At 36.4% G+C, this 23,132-nt stretch overlaps 1 protein-coding gene across 1 annotated transcript in view; it reads right to left on the bottom strand.

Moving 5' to 3' along the window:
- Positions 1-322: 322 nt before the first annotated feature.
- DPH6 (diphthamine biosynthesis 6) overlaps positions 323-23,132 on the bottom strand; it is a 179,031-nt gene continuing 156,221 nt past the window's right edge. Inside the window, exons 7-9 of the mRNA XM_067742384.1 lie at positions 9,886-9,980; positions 3,132-3,219; positions 323-1,948 (exon numbers count right to left, since the gene is read on the bottom strand). Coding sequence (XP_067598485.1) covers positions 1,895-1,948; positions 3,132-3,219; positions 9,886-9,980 — 237 coding nt within the window. The 3' untranslated portion in view covers positions 323-1,894. The remainder of the gene's footprint in view (positions 1,949-3,131; positions 3,220-9,885; positions 9,981-23,132) is intronic.

The raw sequence follows: 23,132 nt of genomic DNA on the forward strand, positions 1-23,132 counted from the left end.
GGCAACAAAGATCCTGAGTGCCAAATAAATAAATAAATATTTAAAAAATAAAATAAAACAGCAATGAGATACCATTACACACCTATTAGAATGATGAAAGTCCAAAACACTGACAGCACCAAAAGCTGGCAAGGATGTGGAGCAAGAGGAACTCTCATTCACTGCTGGTGGGAATGCAAAATAGTACAGCCACTTTGGAAGACAGTTTGGTGGTTTCTTGTAAAATTAAATATACTCTTACCATATAATCCAGCAATCATGCTCCCTGGTATTTACCCAATAGAGTTGAAAACTTATGTCCACACAAAAACTTGCACATGGATGTTTTACAAAAGCTTTATTCACAATTGCCAGAACTTCAAGCAACCAAGATGTCCTTCAGTAGGTGAAAGGATAAATACATTATGGTATGTCCAGACAATGGAATATTATTAAGCATTTAAAAACTTACGAAAAGACATGCAGGAACCTTAAATGCATATTACTAAGTCAAAGAAGCCAATCTAAAAATGGCACATACCATATTATTCTAACTATATGATGTTCTGGAAAAGGCAAAACTATGGAGATAATAAAAAGATCAGTGGTTGCAGGGGTTGGAGGTAGTTAAGTGATGAAAGGTGGAGCACGAAGGATTTTTAGGGCAGTGAAAATATTCTGTATGATACCATAATGATGGATACATGTAATCTATAGAATGTACAAAGCCAAGAGTGAACTGTAATGTAAACTATGAACTTTGAGTGATTACGATGTGCAATGTAGGTTCATTAATCGTAACAAATATACCCCTCTGGGGAGGGATGTTGATAATGAGGAAGACTATGCATATGTGGGTGCAGGGGGTAAATGGGAAATTTCTGTACTTGCCCTCCAATTTTTCTGTGAACCGAAAACTGCTCTAAAAAAATGTCTTAAGAAAAAAAGAAAAAGAAATGAGCTGTTAAACCATGAAAAGACACAATGGAATCCAAATGCATATTAGTAAGTGAAAGAAGCCAATATGAGATGGCAACATACTAAATGATTCCAACTACATGATGTTGTGGAAAAGGCAAAACTATGGCAAGAGTAAACACATCAGAGGTTACCAGGGGTTAGAGGAAAAGTAAGGATGAATAGGCAGAGCTATTCTGTATTATACTATAATGGTAGATACAAGTCATTATGCATTTGTCCAAACCCACAGAACGTACAACAACAAGAGTGACTCATCATGTAACTATGGTCTTTGGGTAATAACTGATGTGTCCATGTAAATTCCTTGATTGTAACAAATGTACTGTTGCGGTGCGGGATGTTGACAGCTGGGGGGCTGTGCATGTGTGGGAACTCTCTGTACATTCCACTCAATTTGGCTGCAAACTCTAAAAGTAGTCTGAAGTCAGCATAGGTAATACCGAAAAACTACATTGTTTAATCAGTTATAAACAACCAGTAAGAGTTAATGGTATTCTTCTTGATTGTCCAATAATGTTGAAACAATGAATATATTCAAAACAAAAATGGTGATGCCCGGTAGAATAAACTTGATTAGCTAAATACAGTGACTACCTTTTCATCCTCATTTTCAATTGCCTTTGCATTAGGATACTATAGGCAGAAATGAAAGCAGGAACAAGAAAGAGGAAAATAAACCAGTGTGATGAAAGCAAAGAAATGTTACAGAAATGAGGATTTCAGATGAAGTAAAAGGGGAAAAAATAAGGTACCAATCACAGAGATCATGGATTGGATGTGTTAACCAATTAATCAATGGTTCTATCAACTTCTGATAAAGATAAATATTTCTAAGAATAAAAAAATGTAATGAAAAAAGTGGGACATAATAATTGAGAAAATGCTATGTGATTTTTAAAATATAAAAATACCAGCTTAGTAACAAAAATGCTTTTCAAGAGTTACGTATATAATTAGATGTTCTGCAGTTGTCAGGTACTGGGGACACCTAAGGAAAAAAAAAAAAGGAAATGCACCATATTTATTCAGTGTCAGTGAGTACTGTACCTTAAAGAAGTAATATTCTTTTCTGCAAGAGGGCAAATGGATAGAGAAGACCAAAGCAATACCAAAACAGTGTGAATACTGAGCTATTTAGGTAGAGGTGAACATACAATGGCTAATGTATTTAAACCAGAATTTGGTGGTTTTGATTTTTTTGTGTGTGCCCATGGCAGCAAAAGTAGCAGAGACCTAGAAGAGGCTCCTTTCAGTGGGTCTGAAAGATGTCTGGATAGTTTAGCTTCATTCTCTTGAGGTTTACCAGTTTTTTGGTAAAAGGTCACCAATAGTCATCTTTCAGCCCAATTCAATCACCTCTTTTCAACCTTGTCTTTTCTAGTTTTTCTAGAGAAATGGCACCAAATATTATTCTCTACTTTTGGAAATTCTTGCTGATTGAGAGATTACTGGGGTTCCCATTTTTCTCCTTCCTTTGCCAATCATTGATTCTCTTGGTTCTTCAGATTCTCTATCATATATATGACTGTGGGTGTGCCTCAAGACACTTGATGACAGAACACGAAAGATGCAGACTTCTTCCAATCATTTATGCCTCAAGGAGCAGAGCTTTTAATCACAGGGTCTAATCTAGACCTTAACTATTCCACAAAACATTTTAAAATTGACTTCTGCTGTGTTTTGACAATCAATGTATTTAAAATAAAACTATCACACTTTTTGCTTCATTTTCCATCTTTCATTTGTACGACTGTCCCCCTGTATATTTTTGGAAAAGGTTTAATTTGTCCTTTTCTTCTCCTCTTAAACTTTGTATAATGAAGATCCAATTTATCCTCAAACCTTTCCCCTAAGGCTGATGCTCAATAACCTAATTCTTAATTTTCTAGATGATTTAATATTTGGTTATACACCGTCCTGTCTTCTCCTTGATTAATGTATATATGATTCCCTTTGCAAATGAACTGCAAACTCTTCAGCAATGTAATATCTTTTACATAATATACAGCTCTTAAAACTATAAACGTCTGCAGAATTCTCAGTTACTGATTGAGGATTTGAAAAAAATCACTTTTTTTACCCTTTCATTTGTTGTTATAGAATTACATCTATAGAGACAATGCACATATCTCAATTTTCTCTTTAAATCACTGTGAATTAGATTTACTTGCCTTGTCCTCCAAGTGCAATTCTAAAAAGCGAAGGTAAGCCACAGGTGCAAATGCATCAGCTGAATGTGTGACTACTTCTGATGAATCCCTGAAATAAAAAAATGTTATAATACATTTATCTAGTATGCAAAATCTGTTTTGTGGCAAGTTGCTCCTACTAGTGACTAGAAAAGACCAAAAATCCTCATTTATTTCCACTAGTATACTATTGTATACATATTTACTACATAATTAATGATTAACATCTACTTTTAATAATCCAATATTTAATTGGGGAAAAGATTGAGAATATTAAACTTTCAAAAATAAGTAAAGACCTTTTCATCTTTATGAGGACACACAGTTCAACTTTCAGGTTCACTCAAAGCTCTCTGAACAGTTTTACAACTTGAAACTTCAATTTCATTTTCACAAATTTGGTTGGTATGGGCTACCATTAAACAGTAGTGCTTTATCTTCATTATTCTTTTCATTTTCAAGAGGTAATTCATCCAGTGTTTCACACAAAATCTCAATTATCCTTCACAAAGGCAGTACTGGTGATGGTTTTAAGCTCTAGATGAACTCTTCACACTGCAATATCATTGTTATTAAAATTGATTGTCTGACATAGCAATTACCACATTCAGGTAAAATAGTATGAACTGCTTGCTGGCACCATATGGATACATGTAAATTAACTCAACTTTTATCAAAGATACCCTGTAAAGCACATATGAATAACTAAGATTATGTGTGAAGTTCTAATAACTAATTATTTTTTATTGTTGTTTATTAAGAAAGCAATAGTGTTTTTGTATTTTAACTCAAATCCTAAAAGCAGAAATTTCTCATATCTCTTTAATGCCTTAGGAACTAGTTCCAATGTTTATATTAGTACATTGTTAGCACTTTAACCATTGTTGTTCAGCAAAATAAATTCTTATTTTGATTCTTTTCCACTAATGTAAAATATTTTTGAATTAACTTCTGTAATGCAAAGTTATTTAGCGACAATAGAAGAAATCTCAAAAGACTAGGATCCAATATATTAAATTTTCATGAGCAAAATATGCTTACTTTTCACTTGAAAGATCAGAGATAGAGAAAAAAGTTGGATGGTAAAAAAAAAAAATCAACTACTATTCATGAACCGTTAGTATCAAATACGTATCTTGTTAGTGCTTTAAAAAATTACATTAAAACAGGCTTCTATGACTTTAAAAGAAAAACATTATAATCGGGATCATGAAAGAAAGTAATAACCTGCCTTCACAGACTACCTAACCGAAAAATGCCTCAATGTATAATGAGCAAGAGGAGAAAGAGAAAGAAAAGAGGAGACCCTCTTGCTTTCTACCACCTGTCTCTCTGCCTTGTTAACTCTAGTCTAGTCGTCTTGTCTATTTACTCCTGAGTTGTGTGTTCTGGTCCTATCTTGGTTCCTCAATAGATTCAAATTCTAGTTCCTGTGTATGACCTCATTCTTACATTAAATTTCAATCCCTATGTTCCCAATCCCAGCTTTGGAAACTGATCCTGAGCCTCAATAATGCCTGATGTAGGCAGCTTGGTCTTGATATCCTTGACAATGGGTACACCAAAACCATGATTAACCTGAACCAGTGATGTGTCAGTGGAAAGGGTTTCGGGCCCTCCTTTCTCTTGACAGTTATTCCCACTAGAAACAGAAGATTGACAGCAAATAGCTCACTTAATTGATACAATTACTGCATTCTGAACCAAGATTGTTATCCAGAGAAAATATATAACATTCTGAACACTAAGTGAAGAGGAATATGGTTTTTATGGATTCTATTAAATCCATAATCTCTAATTGACTAACGTCATTTCTTTCAGTTATACAAAGCCAGAATCAACTGGGAGACAGATAATAGATTCAAATAAATGGCTTTTAGCTTCAAACAGAATAATGCCACTACTGCTCTGCTTTTCTTTCATAAACTCACCTGAAACTCAACTTTTAAGAGTCTCTGGTTTCTGTCTGCTTCATGGATTTCTCTGAAACCTAGAGCAGAATCTGCTGGAATACCCTCAGAGAGACCCAGAAAATTAAGAAAAACTCTACAACAGCAAAAATGGTTTCCAGTTGGCTACCCTCCTCCTCTTTCCCTATTAATACCAGTAATCAGTGCAGCCCCTTCCTCTTACACAACTGAGGTTTCTCAGTAGCCAAGAGCTGGATCCCATGCTCCCTTTCACTGCTGCGTTAGGCTTATCCCTAGTTACGACTTCAAAAGGGCAAGCTAGCTGAGTCAGGTCTGAGTCTCTCTTCCCTGACTATAGGCTCTCTCTCAAGTTGAGAGATCAGGCCCTAACCCTCTCACTTCAAAATACTGAATTTTCTCTTGAGGCTCAGCCACGGTCTTGGTTCCTACTTCCCCTCTGCAAAGACAACTGCACGCAGATATTCCCCGTGGGCTCACACTTATCCTCACAAGACATTTCCAACATCATTTCCGTGAAGTCTTGCCTGACATCTTCAGACAGTGCTAGTTTTCTGTTTTATGTGCTTTGGTAATGCATTTACAGACCTTTCATAACACATCCACTATAATTATGTGTCTGTGTGCTTGTCTTCCTTCTTAGAGAGGGACCAGGTTTTGTTCATCTTTGTCTGCCTGTCTCCCCACACTCCACCTCTGGCTCAGTGCAGAATACACTGCCTTATTTTCAATTATTTGTTGAATAAACAAATAACTGTATAGTTTAACTTTGTTAAGTATCTTTACATTTACACAGTAACTATTGACACTATCAAAAACCCACACTGATTTTTCAATTACCAATCTTCACACGAATACGTACATTTTCATACATGCATACTGTATATATATGGATACATGAACATAAGCATACATGTATACCAATAACAATATATGGTTATCTCTAGCATAATAAAAATAATTATATAAATTTAAATACAAGGAAAATGGTTCATAAATTCTAATAAATTCCCAAGTGATACAGAATAGATATGAGAAGGCAGACAAGGAAAGTACTTGATTCATCCTCACGGCTAAATGCCATATTATGATGCTCTGGGCTGAGTTCTGTCTTGAATAGGTAGAAACGAGGAGTAAGTGGGGAAAATGAGAGCATAGTGTTTTAATCATAGAATTTAGTTCTTCTTTTCATCCCTCCTTCCTTCCCATTGTTTCTTCTATCCATCCATCCATCCCATACACAGCAACTCTGTAGCAGTAGTACATTAATATTGAAAATTCAAATGGAAATATGGGGTTGTATCAAAGATTGACATTAAAATTGTGTTCATTAACAGTGAGAAGAAAATTATCACCTTCATTAATACATTGGGATTTTAGTTCTTACTTTATTTTCAAAATACTGGCTATATTCCCCATGTTTTAGTTCTTACTTTTGATATGAATACACATATATTTCAAAGTAAGAAATAAAAAGAAAGTAGGTTTTTTTAAAAAAAAATATTTCTTTTAGGCTGCGTTGGGTCTTCATTGCTGCGCGCGGGCTTCTCTCTAGTTGCGGCGAGCAGGGGGTGGCACTCTGTTGTGGTGCGCGAGCTTCTCACTGTGGTGACTTGTTGCACAGCATAGGTCCTAGGTGCGCAGGCTCAGTAGTCGTGGCTCGCGGGCTCTAGAGCGCAGGCTCAGCAGTTGTGGCTCACGGGCTTAGTTGCTCCGCGGCATGTGGGATCTTCCTAGACCGGGGCTCGAACCCGTGTACCCTGCATTGGCAGGTGGATTCTTAACCACTGCGCCACCAGGGACACTGAGAAAGTAAGTTTTTTATTTGAGGACCTACAGTTGTCCTCTATTCTTAAAGACTAGGCTGCAATTCTTTTTGTCAAGGCTCCTCAGGAAAAACCCCTCATTTTCTGATCTAAAAATTTGCATCTAGAGGTGAGTAGTCACATCCTAATTGATGTGAAAAGTAAACTGTAAAATGTTCTAGTCAAAAATTTAAAAGATTACTTCCACACAAAGACTGTTATACCAGTGTTTCCTACAAGATTCTAAAAATGTTAGTTGGAATTCGGGGCAAAATGTATCTCATAATAAACTTCTAGAACCACCCAATTTGTCTAAATTATTTCATTATACAAGAAATTCTATCTGTGTCTTTGAAAAAAAAAACCACACCTAATTATAATCAAATCATTTTGCATGCAAAAGTTTATTTTTTCTCCTCATAGTCTCCTTTTCTAACATAAAATTTGAATTAGGCATTGAAAAGGGGATTCCTAATAATCAACTAGTTGTATGCTAACTGTGGAAGATCACTACTATGTCAAATATAACAGGAGAAATTATTAACTTTGTCCCCCCAAACACATTCTAACTGACAGGATCCAGTAAGATTAACTGTCAATTGTTAACAAGTAGTTACCAGGTCTAAACTTATCTTTTAATTGTGTCACATGGAAAACTACCTCTAAATAAAATAACTTTAATTTATATACAGTTTTAGAATGTGCAATGCATATTCATTCACATCATCACATTTAGTGCTTATCAGACAGGTATGATAAGGACATTTTCTATTTTAAAGAGAAGGAAAGATTTTGTATATAATAGGTGACATTCTTTTTCCATTCAACTACTACAAGCTCTAGTTATAACCTAAGAAAGGAATACATAAAAGTGAAATAGGATATTTAAAACTAAACAATAAATGAAAAATTAATTCCATGATATTTAACATTTATCAGTGCCTACTACTGTGTGTTCTGAGAGTTCAGATATGAGGACAAGCACTGGAAGTAGTAACAACCAAAGCCTTTAAAATTGGAAGGATTTAGCAAAGTGGGGATAAATGGGAAGGCAATCTAGCAAAAAGAAATCGAATAAGAAAGTTATGAAGCTGAGGTGAGGCAGAACCTATGAAGAAAAAAATCAAAGAACACGCTTAAGCATCAGAATCAGATTAGTGAGTAGCTGATAACTGAGTAAGAAAGAAATGTCAGTTCTTCCCCTTCTGTTCTCAAGGTACACACGCGTATGTTAGCACTTCCAGTATTGCTGATGTGCCTCTCCATTCTTACAGAAGAACTTTTACAGAGCAGGGTGGCAGCTTGCAGAGTTCCACCCACATAATTATCCTCAACAAATGATTATCCAGTTCAATTGAACAGCTCATTTTGGCACTAGAGGGTTCTAATACACCTTCCCTGACAACCTTCTCTTCAACAGCATGATTAACTCCCATCATGTCATTGCCTCAGTCAGGTTGAGGTTTCTCTATCTACACAATGATGAGGTGAAAGATTCATTTTTCAGGTCTAAAGTACTATGATAAATAAACCTTATGGTTATGTAGTGTAAAGCAGCACACTTCTTATAATTCTATGTTGTCCATAAAGAGTTCTGGGTGCTCCAGGACCTCAAGTTGTGCAATGAACAGGAAGAGTATTATTCTTTGGCCTTCTTTCTCTTATTGTGCTTTTTATTTTTTTCTAATTTGGTTAGCTTAGTAAGTATATTGCAAGTTTCCTATTATACTATAATTTCACCCTAGCATGGAAATGTTTTTCTTAAGTAACCAAACAGTATTATTTCATAGAAGTAATACCTAAGGCACAGTTCATTCAATGAATTGTTCTGTGATCACTGAAGCCACAAGAAATACCTCTCGTTTATGAACTTATTCTTCTGACTCTTATCCTCTACCATTTTGTGTCACAATTTTATGCAGGTGTGTCTTCCTTCCACCCTTCTGGAGACAGGAACTATGTTTCAACATCAGTGGTGCCCAGTAGAATGCTTTAGACATAATAGGTACTTGATATATATTTGCCAAATATATTATTATTATGTTCGATGATTATTAATGGAAAACAAATTAGAAGAAATGAGAGAAGCAAGAGTGGGTGAATATTGCACAGAGTAATGGAAAGGTCTTGGCTATGTTACCCAAGATAAATATAACTTTTAGAAAATTCACCTGGAGTTGTCTTAACTTCTCAGAACATTCTTTCCCTCATTATTAATATGTACAAAGAAGTCACCTTTCAGTGTTGAAAATATTAAAGCTGTCCATTCGATACAAAATTCTAGTCTTTCATCAGATGAGGTTTCTGAAATCAAGCATAATTCTGACAACCTTTTCAAGAAGCTGAAGAGCTTAGGAAAAGCAAATGAAGTGCTCTCTTAGCATATGAGAGGAGTGATAGAAATCAGAGTATGGATAATAATGTTAACAAACTGAAGAAAGTTCCTACTTTTTGCTACACGAATTTTAACAATTTATGGCAAAGAAATCACACTATTCACCAAAAAACAGAATTCATTTAAAAACAAAGTTTATATGTAAAAATAACCCCAAATAATTGAAGAGAAATGTTTAGTATTACCATTCTAAGTTATTAAAGCCAAGAAAAAGGAAAAAGAGAACGGAGTTAATGGAACCCAGAGGCTACTGATGTGGCAGTTTATCAAATGTAGCTGTAATGAAAGATAAATAACACAGGCAATTCACACTTCATGAAAGGATAAAAGTGTCAGTGTGTAGGTACCAGTTTTACTGTAGGCCATAATCAGCAAGTAAATGAAAGTGCAATGTCTAAAAAGTTTATAGGCTTCTATGAAGGCCTCGTCTTGTCATGTATTGATTTAGGTATTCAGACAACTTCACTGGTATTAAACAAATTGAGTGTTTGTGAACTTGGAGGACATGTTCTATTTCTCTTAACAAAAGTTGCCTCCAGCTTAATGTTACGTTGCTTCCATCACTTAAATTTGAGGAAGGGGAAGAAAATGCTGAAATGATATCTTACACAATTATTTTCTTCTTAAATAGAGGGCAGTCCAAAGTGAACGTTTCATACTCTCCACCTTCTCCACAAACATGGACTCCGTACTTCTTAGAAAGCTGAAAATAGGGGAAGAAAAGAAAAAGAAAAAGAAGGAAAGAAACAGGAATCTTAAAATTAGTTAGCAAAAATGTTCACTTAACTTATTTTGTCCTAAAAAATATCCATGCCAGAAACTTTAATTCCAAAATAGATGGTGAGCTACAGGAAAATAACTGTATATTTCTGCTTAATATGTGTTTAAAACCATATGAAAAATGTTATCATAAAGCATAGCATTTTTAATAATCACCAAACCCTTATAAAAAGATGTAAGCAACCAACATTTTTGTGTATAATGAGAAAGCGTAAAGATTACTATAAAGTTTAGGAATGCCACTAGCTTTAGCTTCAAAGGGAGGCTAAGGGGGAAAGATACTAAGTAATTACGCAGTAAATGAGAATATATGCAGCCAAACTGTGCTTTCCCCTGCCCTTTGACGTACATGTAGAAGGGGAAAAAATGTTGTGTTTAGAGCATTTCTCAGAGACACAGAGAATGTAATCTAAGGCCTTTCCTTGGGCCTGTGCACACAAAGAAGCCATAAACATGGTTATTATGCTTAAGGTTATTATTAATAGTAAAGTTCCAAGGGAATCAAGAACTAATGAAGTTCCAATGCTGCAGACAAGCCCTAGGAAAGTATAACTCCCAGAAAGGCTGGGATAGCTTATAATGTTGTCTGATTAAACCTGAAATTAAAACACACAAGTAAATAAGCAAAGAAACAAAAAAATTCCCTGTGCTTTGCACTGAATATAAGCTGTGTTATTTAAATGATACTGAGAGTAAAATCATCTCTTATCTGGTTGGTACATGGCTGGAATCAGTGCTGGGGAGCATTCTCACTGGCTTGCCATAGAATCTTCCTGCTCTCGTGTGGAGGTTTTAGCACTATGATTCCATCTCCTTCATTCTGAATTTCATAGCTTTCCCTGCTTACAGTCTCTTCCAGCCCAAAGGAAGAGCGACTCCATTGATGTTCTCTGTTACTGCCAGTGCTGGGACTGTGGCCTAAGTCTTTGGTTTTACCTGCACAGTTACACATTTATTTATTTGTTTTTTTTTTGTGGTTGTGCTACCATTCCAAATCCATTACATTTCAACTATTGACTACGTGCCCTTCGGGATTTAAAGCACACATCTATGAAAATTCTACTACTCCCTCTAAGGATCAATAGTAATGTGGATGACCTGTAAAGGCAAACAGCAAGAAAAGTGAAGGAAAGAAAATGGGGTGGCATTTTCTATAAGAACTCACATGAGCAAAGTGGATAAATGAAGTAGGGAATCAGCAAGGCAGAATTACGGCAGCTGGTCCTTATGAGAGCAGATAACAGGAATACATTACTGTGGTAAACCAAATTAAATTAATGTCTGCTTTGCAATAAAAAATGTAGGAATAATAATGGAATGTGGATTTCAGGGGTGTTTCCTTGTCCTGTCAGCTAGTGCCTGACCCCTTCTGTGCTGATCTGCCTTCACTGGTCTTCCCATTCTAGCAACTGTCTACCAAGTGAACCTTCTACTCTCACCTTTATGGACAGTCTTCTTATGTGGGAGTATACCTTAACAATCACTGGCTTCCTTTTATTAGAAAATCTTTCACTGAAGCTTTGCAAAACTTCTATAATCTACCACCAAAGAATAACTGGATTTTTTAAAATTAAAGTTGGCATGGCTGTTATCCTACTGATATCCTTTTATTAGTCCCTAGTAAAAGTAATGCGAGCTGCTATGTTAATCCAACATAGTACTAGGAAATCTAAAATATGGATGCATCCAGTGATATTTCCAGTTCATGTAAAATATTTCCATAATATTCATCCAATCAGTTCTTCAACAAATATTTATTTAACAGTGATTATTTGGCAGGCCTTGCTAGATGAAAAAGATCCAAAAGTAAACAAGACAATGTCCCTGGTCTCCGGAAGCTTCCTAAATATACTGCACCTTATATTTTAATACCACAATATGATGAAACAGTGATGTTGCTTCTATAAATGATATGTGCAATCTCTTCTCCCCACTACTACTGGTTCAGCAGCATGGACACAGATCCCAAGTAAAGAAATTTGGGTAAAGAGCCCAGTGGTTTTTATGGCTGAGGAACCAAGAAGTAGTCTGTGAATCCTTAGGATGTCTTTTGCAGCCCCTCTTAACTCTACTAGCTTCAAGCTCTAGTAGATGAAAGTATCTAGAAAATTCGATCTTTATTGGCTGACTTTTAGCCAGTTCCAAGTCCCTTTGATGTCCTGAGAGACCTCAAGAAGCAAAGTTATGCTAGCCACTTTCTTTAAGCCATTTTCTTTATCTAAGACATAGCACCCTGTTAGAAATCAACACCCTGGTAGCACAAAAACATGATGTATGCATGTGATAAAAAAAGGGTCAGTTTAGGTAGTAGAGAATTCAGATGTGTACATTCCAGAGACATATTTGTGGTACACAACATTCAATTTACTTTTCTAAAACATGTAGGATAGTGTTACTCATATCTACACTATTCACAGAAAGTAGCAATTTTATTCTAACATGTTTCAGGTCTGTGTTTGGGTTTCAACTCAAAATTAGCATTACTGTATGCCAGCACTTAATCACTCCAAATACAGTTTTTGCAGTTCACTTTGATAAGTTTCTCTATCAATTTCATTGTAACTGAAAATACTAAATAGGTAACAGTTTTTCTAAGGTTTAGTTTCTCACTGAATTATCATGATTCTTTCCATAATTTAAGTACAAACGATAGCAATCTATATTGAAAAATAAAAAATATTTTTCATATTGCTATTTGACAATTAAGGTCTAATGTCCATTAATTATTAAAACATTGTTAAATAGTTTCAGTTAGTATGTAAAAAGTGGAAGTAGACAGTTGTTATCACCGTAACACCAAAAACATGCCAGATAGGCTACAAAGCAACCATGCCTTTGTGTTTTACCTACAGAGATCCGAGAATGCAAAGAAGTCTGGATGAACTAACTGCAGAAAAGGGTAAGCCTTTCCTAGATGAGTGAAGATCCATGGTCACTTTCCTAATGGGGGAACAGACAGAGTAGAAGCAAATCTACGCTGACGTCTATCAGCGTATACAAAAAGCCAAACTCTTATGGCCATCTGTGGACCTCTGTGACGGACTCTTAAGAGTCCTGAGGAGACCCAGGGAGTGTGTATAGGCTGCCAGTTCTTTTTCACAGTCTTAACTAAGTGTACACAGTAGCTACATGCAGAGAGCTAGGGCCAGGGCAGAAAAGGGGAGAGAGATCCCTTTGAGAACACCTGCCCATCAAGTCTTTTCTACTGAACTTTCACTGTACCAAGGACTGGTGACAGGGCAGGAAGACAGAGAGATTTCAGCCAAGACTTGGAAAGCCAGAGAGGAGGCAGGGAAAGGCCAACAGCAGTAAGCCCTTGAAAAGGCAAAAAAAAAGACCAAAAAAAAAACTGGTAGCAGGACTTTAAAGCAGGGAGACGGGGTAGGGGGGAGAAGGAGAGAGAGATCTCTAGACTCACTGGAGCACAGATCACATGCCCTGATAAAGGGAGAGACCTTATCTTGCTTTCAAAACATTTCAAACACGTAGCAAACTGAAACAACTCAAACCAGACCCAGCTCAACTGGAGATCAGACTAAAGAGAATAAACACCACAAACTAGCTGTCAGACAGAGGAAGGGGTGTGACTTTTCTGGAGTGAATATTTACTTCAGTCTCTACTGTTCTTTTTTATTCAATATCTACCATAATATATATAAAACAAATTAGATGAACAGTGAAAAAGTTAAAAATGTGAACTGTAATCAAGAGAAAAACAAACAAAACAAAAACAGACCCACACAGTAACCAAATATTGAACCCAGTAGATAATGACTTTAAACATAACTACTATAAATACATTAAAGATTTACTGGAAAAGATAGACAAAATTTATGAACAGAGAGTAATTTTAGCACAGTTGGAAAACTAGGGATAGACAGCTGTAGGTTCATATTCTAGCTCCAGCACTTACTGAGTACTGGACCCGGGATGAATTGATTAAGTTCTCTGAATTTCCATTTCCCTAGGTAATACCTGCCCTTCGGAGGATGTTGTATTAGAAGATATAATACATACAAAGCTTTTAACCCAGTGCCTAGTGCACAGGAAGCAGTCGACATATGTTATCTTTTCTCTATTAATTTGCTATTCTCTTGGACCTTCTGCTCTTTATCTATATACTCCCATCTTTGAGGACCATGACCCCTACTATATCTATTACCTCTACTGCAAATGGCTCTCGAAGTGAAAACCCTAGCCATCAACCTCTCTCCCATGTATTCGCTCCCCCCATAACAAACGTTTATTGAGTGTTTTACTTGGGAGCATTGTTGTCTTACTTCAACGTGAATAAAACACAGTTCTTAATTTTTTCCTCAAAACCTTCTCTGCCTGCTCAATTTCTGTTCAATCAAACTTAAAATACTGGAGTAGAACTTAATTCCTTCCTTTCCTTCTGCCACACAGCCTACATTTTAAAATTTTCATGAATTCATTTACTGAATCTACAAATATTCACTCAGTACTTATTACGTGCCAGATGCTCTTCTATACACTAGGCATATGGCAGTGAATGAGAAAATGTATGCACTCCCTTCCATTCTAACATCCTTACTGATCACTTTGCACTTGAACTATTACAATAATCTCTTGTCTTCCTGCTTTATATTCACCCCTCCCAATCTACCCTACATGTTATCAACACACTAACTTTCCTTAACAATATGAGATGGCATTCATTCACTTAAAAACTTTTGGTGTTTGACCATTGCCTATTCAATGGAAATCAAGCTCTGTAAACTGAGAGTCAGACTTCAGTCATTTGGTCCCATCATTCACAAGAATACCAAGACATAAAGCTAATACACTGAATGGGAAAATAAAGTAAAATAAAGATTCAAAAGAATCTTGACTGGCTGGAAAAAAACCCCAAAAGATTAAATCTTAAAAAGTGAAATATAATGTGATAAACATAAACCCCAACAGGCAATTTCCTTCTCTTCAACTTATAGAAATCACTCTTATTATTGCCTGTGGGATTGTCCTATGCTGCCTTGTGACATATTTCTGTATTGCATTACTATGTACCCCTTGAATTTAAATGTTTCTCATGAGACTATAAGTTTCTAAATTTCTTAAACCCTCTCATAATTTTTTCCTAGCAGTGTGTAGCACATAGTACACAATGACCAAATGGCTGTCTTCTCCATGGTTCAGATACCCTGTATACTCCCAGAAAAGGGTCCAATTGGCATGTACTGACAGGTATAGTTTCAGACACAAAGTAAGCCATTCCCAAACAGAATTATGAAGTAAAAGGGAGGAGTGATACCGAGCAGGGCCCTGTGGGCCTTCTGGGCACAAAGCCTTTCTGTGTCTCCCATTTCTGTGATTACAGGAAATAGCCTTCATTCAGCCTCCATGACCTTCCCTGAGTTCCAACATGCAGATTCAAGCAGTTGTTAATTAGGGAAGGGAGGGGATATGAGACAAGGGAGAAACAAAACAGTTAAGAGAAACAATAGTGCAGCCTTGGCACAAGGTCCTGGTTCCCCATCAAAGGATACACACAATAATATCTTTGAGCTGTTTTGCAGATACTGAAATCCCCTCCAGGTGGGAGAAGTTAACGGTTAACGATTGTATGCTGCCCACAAGCATGTAGACCCCAGACCAGTTGGAACCTGAAGGTTGATGAGGCTGATTCCTACTTACCTTACCACCAACCCATCAGAAGAATGTCCACGAGCTGATCACACCCTCTTTGAACCATTACTATAAAACTTCTCACTGTCCTCTCCAAGTTGGGACACATAGCTTTTCGAGGCAGGAGCCCACTGTGTCTCCCTTTGTCTGGCAAAGTAATAAAGCTATTCTTTTCTACTTCACCCAAATCTCTGTCTCCGAGATTTGATTCGGCACCAGTGTATGGAGAAGCTGAGCTTTCGGCATCAGGAGAAAGTTACTAATTTCTTTTTCTATATCGTTAGAAATAGGATAAAATTTTTCTACTTTTGGAACTCTAAAACTGAATAAAATTTACACATGGTTGTCAATGTTTTTCTTATCTGATTACCCACTGAATCAGGGATGTCACTATTTTTCCCCATTTTTAACCATTTGGGGAATGTTATATAGAAAAAGATTCAGATCAGATGGCCACTGGATATGATTAATACAGCTGTTATTCTGTCTGACATCAGTCAAACTGGTCCCATCCTTTGTATAAATACAAAGGTATAAAGCTAACACATCAATAAAATAAAATTTCAAAAGGATCTTGACCAGCTGAAAAGAAATATGTTGCTGTTTTCTAGCCAGTTAAATTATTTTTGATAAAATAATAAGATCATTTTTTACTTATTTCACATTATAATTTCCATTGTATACAAGTATATTCCTTGCTTCACATATATCTAAATTGTGCTATGTTCTCTTTTGGATAAAATTTTTATGGAAGGTGAACATTAATTTTCCAACTAACTATTGATAAGATAAGCTTTCTAAAACACATTTTGAACAGATGTGGCCGACTTGGGTCATTTCATGGCTTATAAGAATGCCTTGGAGTCTGAGCATTTAAAAAGTGAATTCCTAGTAAATGAAAAGGAAATTACTTATATGATTCTATTTTTTCTGGCACATTTATTCATACAGATAAATATTCATATTCATAATAACTCCATTTGAGCTCTACTAATTATTGAACTGAAAAGGTTATGGGCATCATGATTTCCCTGTTTAATTTTTTTATCCTTTTAAAAGACTGTAGGGCTTCCCTGGTGGCGCAGTGGTTGAGAGTCCGCCTGACGATGCAGGGGACACGGGTTTGTGCCCCGGTCTGGGAAGATCCCACATGCCGCGGAGCAGCTGGGCCCATGAGCCGTGGCTGCTGAGCCTGCGGCGTCCGGAGCCTCTGCTCCGCAATGGGAGAGGCCACAACAGTGAGAGACCCGCGTAACGCAAAAAAAAAAAAAAAAAAAAAAAAAAGACTGTAATACCATAATTGTGAGAATTTCTTATTAAATCAAGATATTTTTTCTTTTAAACCTACCTCATTTGCTGTTACTAATCTTAAAACTGACAAAAAAAAGAAAAGGCCAAATGAAATTGCACTTCCCTCATCCCTCCTACCACCTAGAGAAAACCATGAGGTTTAAAAAACTCACCACAATTTCATTTTATAAATGATGTATTTAACATACAAAATAATTTCATGCTGCATATATTCATTCATAGCACTTATTAAAGAAGTATTTATTGAATGTCTACAGTAGGTCTGGCATTGTTTTAAGTGCTGGGGATAACAATAGGAGCAGACATAAATTCTGCATAAAACAGCTTACTGTCTGGAGGTACAGACATAAAGTTAAATAAGCAATTACAATAAAGGGTAGGGATTGCTTTGGTGGATGCATGAGATGCGGTGGGAGTATAAAGCAGGGGACCTAACTGGAAGGAACTCAAAAGGCTTCTCAAAGAATCTGAAGGATGAGTTAACCAGGAAAGTCTGGAGAGAGAGAGAGGGAAAGAGAAAGAGAAAGAGGGAGAGGGAGAGGGGAGAGAGAGAGAAGGCAGGAGAGAAGAAAACTGTTCCAGAAGGAACAGCATGTGTTAAGTCCCAGAGCACACGATGGGTACTAGAAATTGAAGTAAGTTTGGCATAGCTGAAACATAACTAGACGAGTAATAGTGGAGAGGTGAGGCTGAAAAACTAGAAAGAGGACAGATGTTATGGGGCTTCATATGCCATACTAAGTTATTATCCTCAGATCACTGAGAACCCATGAGGATGTTTTAAACAGAAAACTGACCTGATCTCATTTGTCTTTTAGAAACATCATTCTGGCTGCACAGTGGAGAATGGGCTGGAGGGCAATAAGTCAAGAAGCAGAAAGAACTGAGAAGTTGCTGGAGGAATCTAGGCAGGAGGTAAAGCTTTCCTGAACTGGAGAAGTAGCAGTGAGGATGGAGAGGAGAGGGCAGATATTTTGAGAGAGGTTTTCTAGGCTGAAATAAGTGACTGGAGAAGTGAAGAAAGTTTAAAAAAAAGTAAGAAAAATTCCCAGCTTTCTGCATTGGGAAACTGGATGGATGGTGGTCCTGTTGACTGGTTTTTAGTATAAGTAGCAATGTGCTGGGACACTGTCTAATGACCTTATCTTTTTCAAATTTTATGCAGCATGTGGTACAACTGATGTCTCAAATCTTTGTGATTGTTTTCCTTAGGCTTCCATGTTACTGTATTTTCTAAGTTATTGCTAGGCTTCTCCAACTCCTTTCCCTCCTGCTGCTCCTAAATTATAAATAGCCCTCATGATTCTCTCTATAGTCTTCTTTAACAATTTATTCCCTCAGATAGCTTATGCAGTCCACGGGTTCAACCATCACCTTTATGTTATTCTGCTGCTGCAAATACGAACACTGTCACTACTAATTAAAGACAATTTGCTTTATGCCTTAAAGTTAAGAAAATGATGAAATTATCTTATTTAATCTTCAAAATAACTTTTAAGAGTAAAAAAGAGCATCCGCTCTGAAATCAGATAGACTTAAAGCATAAATTCCGGTTCTGCAACTTCCCAGCTCTGTGACTCCGGAAAAGTAACTCACCCTCTAAGTGATTCCTCATCTGTAAAATGTAAACATTAGTAGTAGCAACGTCATAGGCTTGTTAGATGGTTAAATAAAATAATGCATAAAAAGCACTTAGCACAGAGTATGGCACTTAGTAAGCACTTAGTAAATACACAGCTTAACTATAAAAGTAGGCAAAGCACATACTGTAGTGAGGCACAGTGAAAGCAGCATTGCATAACTCATTAAAAGCAGTAGCTTTAGAGACACACTGCCCTTGGTTCAAATCCTAGCTCTGTCACTTTGTAGCTACGTGATCTTAGGTCATGCAAACTCTCGGAGCCTTAGATTACTGATCTGTACAATGGAGATGACAACAGCGTCTACCTCATAGGAGTGCTGTTTTCAGTAATAAAACCATGTGAAAAAATAAGTCTAATACACTACACAGCATATAATATATACTCAATGAAATAGCTACTAATTTTATTTTTTCCCTTTTCCAGAGGTGAAAACTAGGTTGATTTGCAAAGGTTATGTAGCTTAGAACTAAACAAACACAGAATTTAAAGTTGTGTCCTGACTCTGATAAACAACAAACCTTAGTCTTTAGCCTGAACATCTCAATTGTGTGCCAACCTCATAGTTTAAAAACATATGCCTTTGGTTTATATGTTATAATTTAAAACTCAGTATGTTTAAGACCAAGCTTATCATGTTCTTTCTCAACCCTGTTCTCCTCTACAAAAATGTGTGCTTCTAATTTCCCCAATCATTACGTGTGGATTAATCTTTGATTCTTCCTTTCCCAGCTTCTGGCCATTTGGTGCTAGTTTCTTTTTCATTCTTCTGTCAAAATCTTTCTTTTAGTTGTGTTCTCTCTCTCCATCCCTACTGTCAGCGGTTTCATGCTCTAAGCCCTCGCACCTGTTTCCTATAAGAGCACCTTAGACTCTTTTTCATTTCCAATTTCTTCTACTCCCAATCCAAGAATACTACTGCCAGACTAAATTTCCTGAGATATATTTTAATAATATAAATCCCTGTTGATGAGCCTTCTATATCTTGCTATTTCTTATCCCAAATTGCTTGGTCCATCTCTCAGGGCCCTTTATGATTGGGTCCTAAATTCCCACCTCACCTTTTTCTTATTAATCTACCAATACCAGCTCTTAGTTTCATTTAAAACAAGTTCATCATTGTCCCTGCATGTCTTCTTGCCAAGGAATCTTCTTCATATTGATTCACTGTGTTGCCACCACCCATGTAAATTTCATCCATCCTTCAGACCAGTTTAAGTGCTGAGGCTTCCATGACATCACCTTCAGCTACTCTAGGTCATGTGGTCATCTTCCATCTCTTAGGTCCCAATTACATTTATAGCAAATACCAATTTGGCTTTATATGATCCAAGTTATTAGAGTCCTCCCCTCATTTACAAAACTCTAAGTTCCATGAAAAATAACTCTTTGACTTACTTTGTACCCCTTATAGAAGCCAGCATAGAACTGAGCACATAAGAAGTCCTTACAAATACTTACCACTCAGTTCTATTAGTACCACATGACACTGGCAGTTAAGAGTTCTTCTATAAAACACAATCAGAGAAATGTGAGGGACGGGTTCAAGGTCATATATTAGAACAGCCACTAAGTATGGAGGACCTTCACCTCTTCTCTTCAACTACAGCTATTAATGGGCACTATTTACTGCCAGGTCAAATTCCTTAAACTACACCTTTCAGAACTTTAGTCCCTTTCTCTAAATCCTGCAGTTAGTTCTCATTGTTTAGATAATTAAATCCACACTTCAGTATTCAAAATCTCTCACGATATGGCTTTGACTTCTTTTTTCAGCTTCCTCTCCCAGTACCCAAAATATACTCCAAACAGTTCAGCCAGTCAAAAATCCTATCCATTCTTGAAGTCCAGTATGGCTGTCAATTTATCTCTGAATTTACTCAGAATTCTCTCAACAACATATAATTTTCTTTGAAATTCTACGGTACATATTTTTTACTTTTTTTAAGAATACATTTTAATACACCTAGTAATTTATATTTATAATACTCACTGGACTCAACCATAAAATTCCACATATCCTTCCAACTCACTTATGTTCAAAATTCAAAATCTCCCCTCAAGGAAATTCTACCTCCTCTTGACTTTCAAGGTCAGTTAAAGGTGTTCTTTCCCATAAAGTTAGCAGTACAGGGAACAAGGCTTAAAATTCTGTCTCTCTCACCCACACTATCAAATCAACTTTAGTGAAATTCTCTTTATCTTTTGCTTTTAAGTGATAGGTAGCTTGGATTGTAAATTGCTCTTTTGTCAAACCCATAAGGAAGACAAGCTAACTCATATAAAACAGAACTTGAAATACAGCTTTAAGCTTGAAATCAGCATTGCACATATCTGGCTTTAGCTCTTATAGCACCTAGCTGAGTGGTATACTCCTTAGTACATATCTACTTACCTTTGACTCAAGGCTAGAAGTCCAATTTCCCAATTCTATGTGAATAGTTCTGGAAAAAGCAACCAATTCTATATATTCACAATTTTTATATGATATGGTTTCATTCTTCCATTTAGCAGACAACTTTTACTTGGATGATCTTAAGAAATCTCTTGATTTAAGAGTAACTGCTTCTGGTAAAGACAGTGGATTGAATCCATGCATCTACTCCCACCCCCTTCTAAAATCTTCATGGGAGGTATTTCATAAAATGGCATAAACTCAAAAAGATGCAGAAAAGCAGAGAGCAAGTGACAGGATCAACAAATTTAATAGACCCAAGAACACCGGATCCTAGGCCGACCGACAGTGGAGAATGCAGAGGACCAAACCAATTTACTCAGTAAAATAACTCCTTCCTCTAAAACAATAAGGTAATGAGTTGGTGGCACTGGGTACCTCTGGAAGTAAAGGGAAAATGTGAGAAGGACACCAAAATAAGAAAGGTTGATTGGCAGTGTGTTTAACAAGCAGTCAGATCCCCAGATCCTTTCACTCTAGGCTGGCAACTGCCTCTCCTCCACCATGGCAGAACATTGAAGGTTTATTCTCTGCAGAGGGTGAGACAGAGGAACTAGCCTGGGAGAAAAGAAACACAGCTGAGGGCAGAGGTACTATAATAAAAACAGAGGGATTCAGTTAATGTATGCACACAAGATTCGGAGACCTCTAGCATTTTCCTTGTTCAACTCCCAGAAAACAAAACAAACAAAAAAACCTGCAGCATGCGTTCACTTCAAGAGCAGACTGGAGAATCCTTTTCTTTGAAATCTAACTAGCTCAGATTAAATGACCTAGATATACTTCCCTGTAGTGAAACTCAAGGTCACAAAGCTCCATCCACACACTTAGTGCTTACCACAAAAATTTTAGGTCCCTACTCTTAAATATGAGTAGAACACCTAAGATTAGCAGAAACATCTCTAAAATGAAAGTTAGAGACACCAAAGTAAACAATGGAGAAAAAGGACTATGCAGGAGAGAAGAAAAATTATAATAAGGATAAAGTATTATAGATTAAAAAAAGAACATTCAGAGAACAAAAATAAGTTTTTAGAAATTAAAAATAAGATATGGAAAAACTCAATTAAAATTTTTGAAGGTAAAATTGAGAAAGTCTCCCAGAAAGGGGAAAAATGATGTAGGTAAAAATTAAAAGACATCTAAATAATAGGAATTCAAAGAAGCAAAATCAAAGGGGAGGAAAACACCAGTGAAGTAATTCAAGGAAATTTCCCAGAACTGAAATTTTCAAGCTGAAAATTCTACCTGTCTCAGCACAATGGATAAAAATATGCACACCCAAGACACAGCACATAAGACTTTACAATTCTTGGGGCAACAGAAATATCTTACATACTCTTACAGAGAGATGGAGAGAGAAATAAATAAGGTTGCATACAAATAGTCAGGAATTAGAATGACTTTAGGCTTCTCAACAGCATATACAAACTGCAAGGGAATGAAGCAATACTATCAAGATCCAGAGGGAAAATATTCCAAAAATAGAATTTATGACCTGCTGAAGAACCAATCAAATGCAAGGAAATAATGAAGACATTTACAGATATGCAGTGTCTCAAAACACTTACCTCCTGTGGACCATTTATTAAAATCTTATAGAGAATGTGCTTCACAAAAATGAGAATAAAACAAAGAAAAAGGAAGGTGCTGGATCCAGGAAATGAGGGCTTCAACAAAGAAGAAAGGTAAAGGGTTCTCCAGGATTATGAGATGATAGCATGACAGCCTCGTAACATAGAAGGAAACTGGCCCAGATTACATACAGGTCAGAGGGCCCTGGAAACGACTTCAGGAGGAGGAAACTGAGAAACTACTTAACATGTCTGAACATCTGGCTAAGAGACTAGAAAATTGGCAGTGAGTACAGCACTGAATTAGTGATTGGTACATGGAATACTAAATAAGTGAATAAAACAAGACAATTATTAATTCAAATGAAAAAGTAAAAAGTTGTACAGGAAAGGTTTATTACCAGAGTTTATTATCTAACTCAGCTGTGTTTTGAATTTTCATAGTGATC

Source organism: Pseudorca crassidens, chromosome 1, assembly GCF_039906515.1.
Source record: "Pseudorca crassidens isolate mPseCra1 chromosome 1, mPseCra1.hap1, whole genome shotgun sequence".
NCBI classification, from domain to species: domain Eukaryota; kingdom Metazoa; phylum Chordata; class Mammalia; order Artiodactyla; family Delphinidae; genus Pseudorca; species Pseudorca crassidens.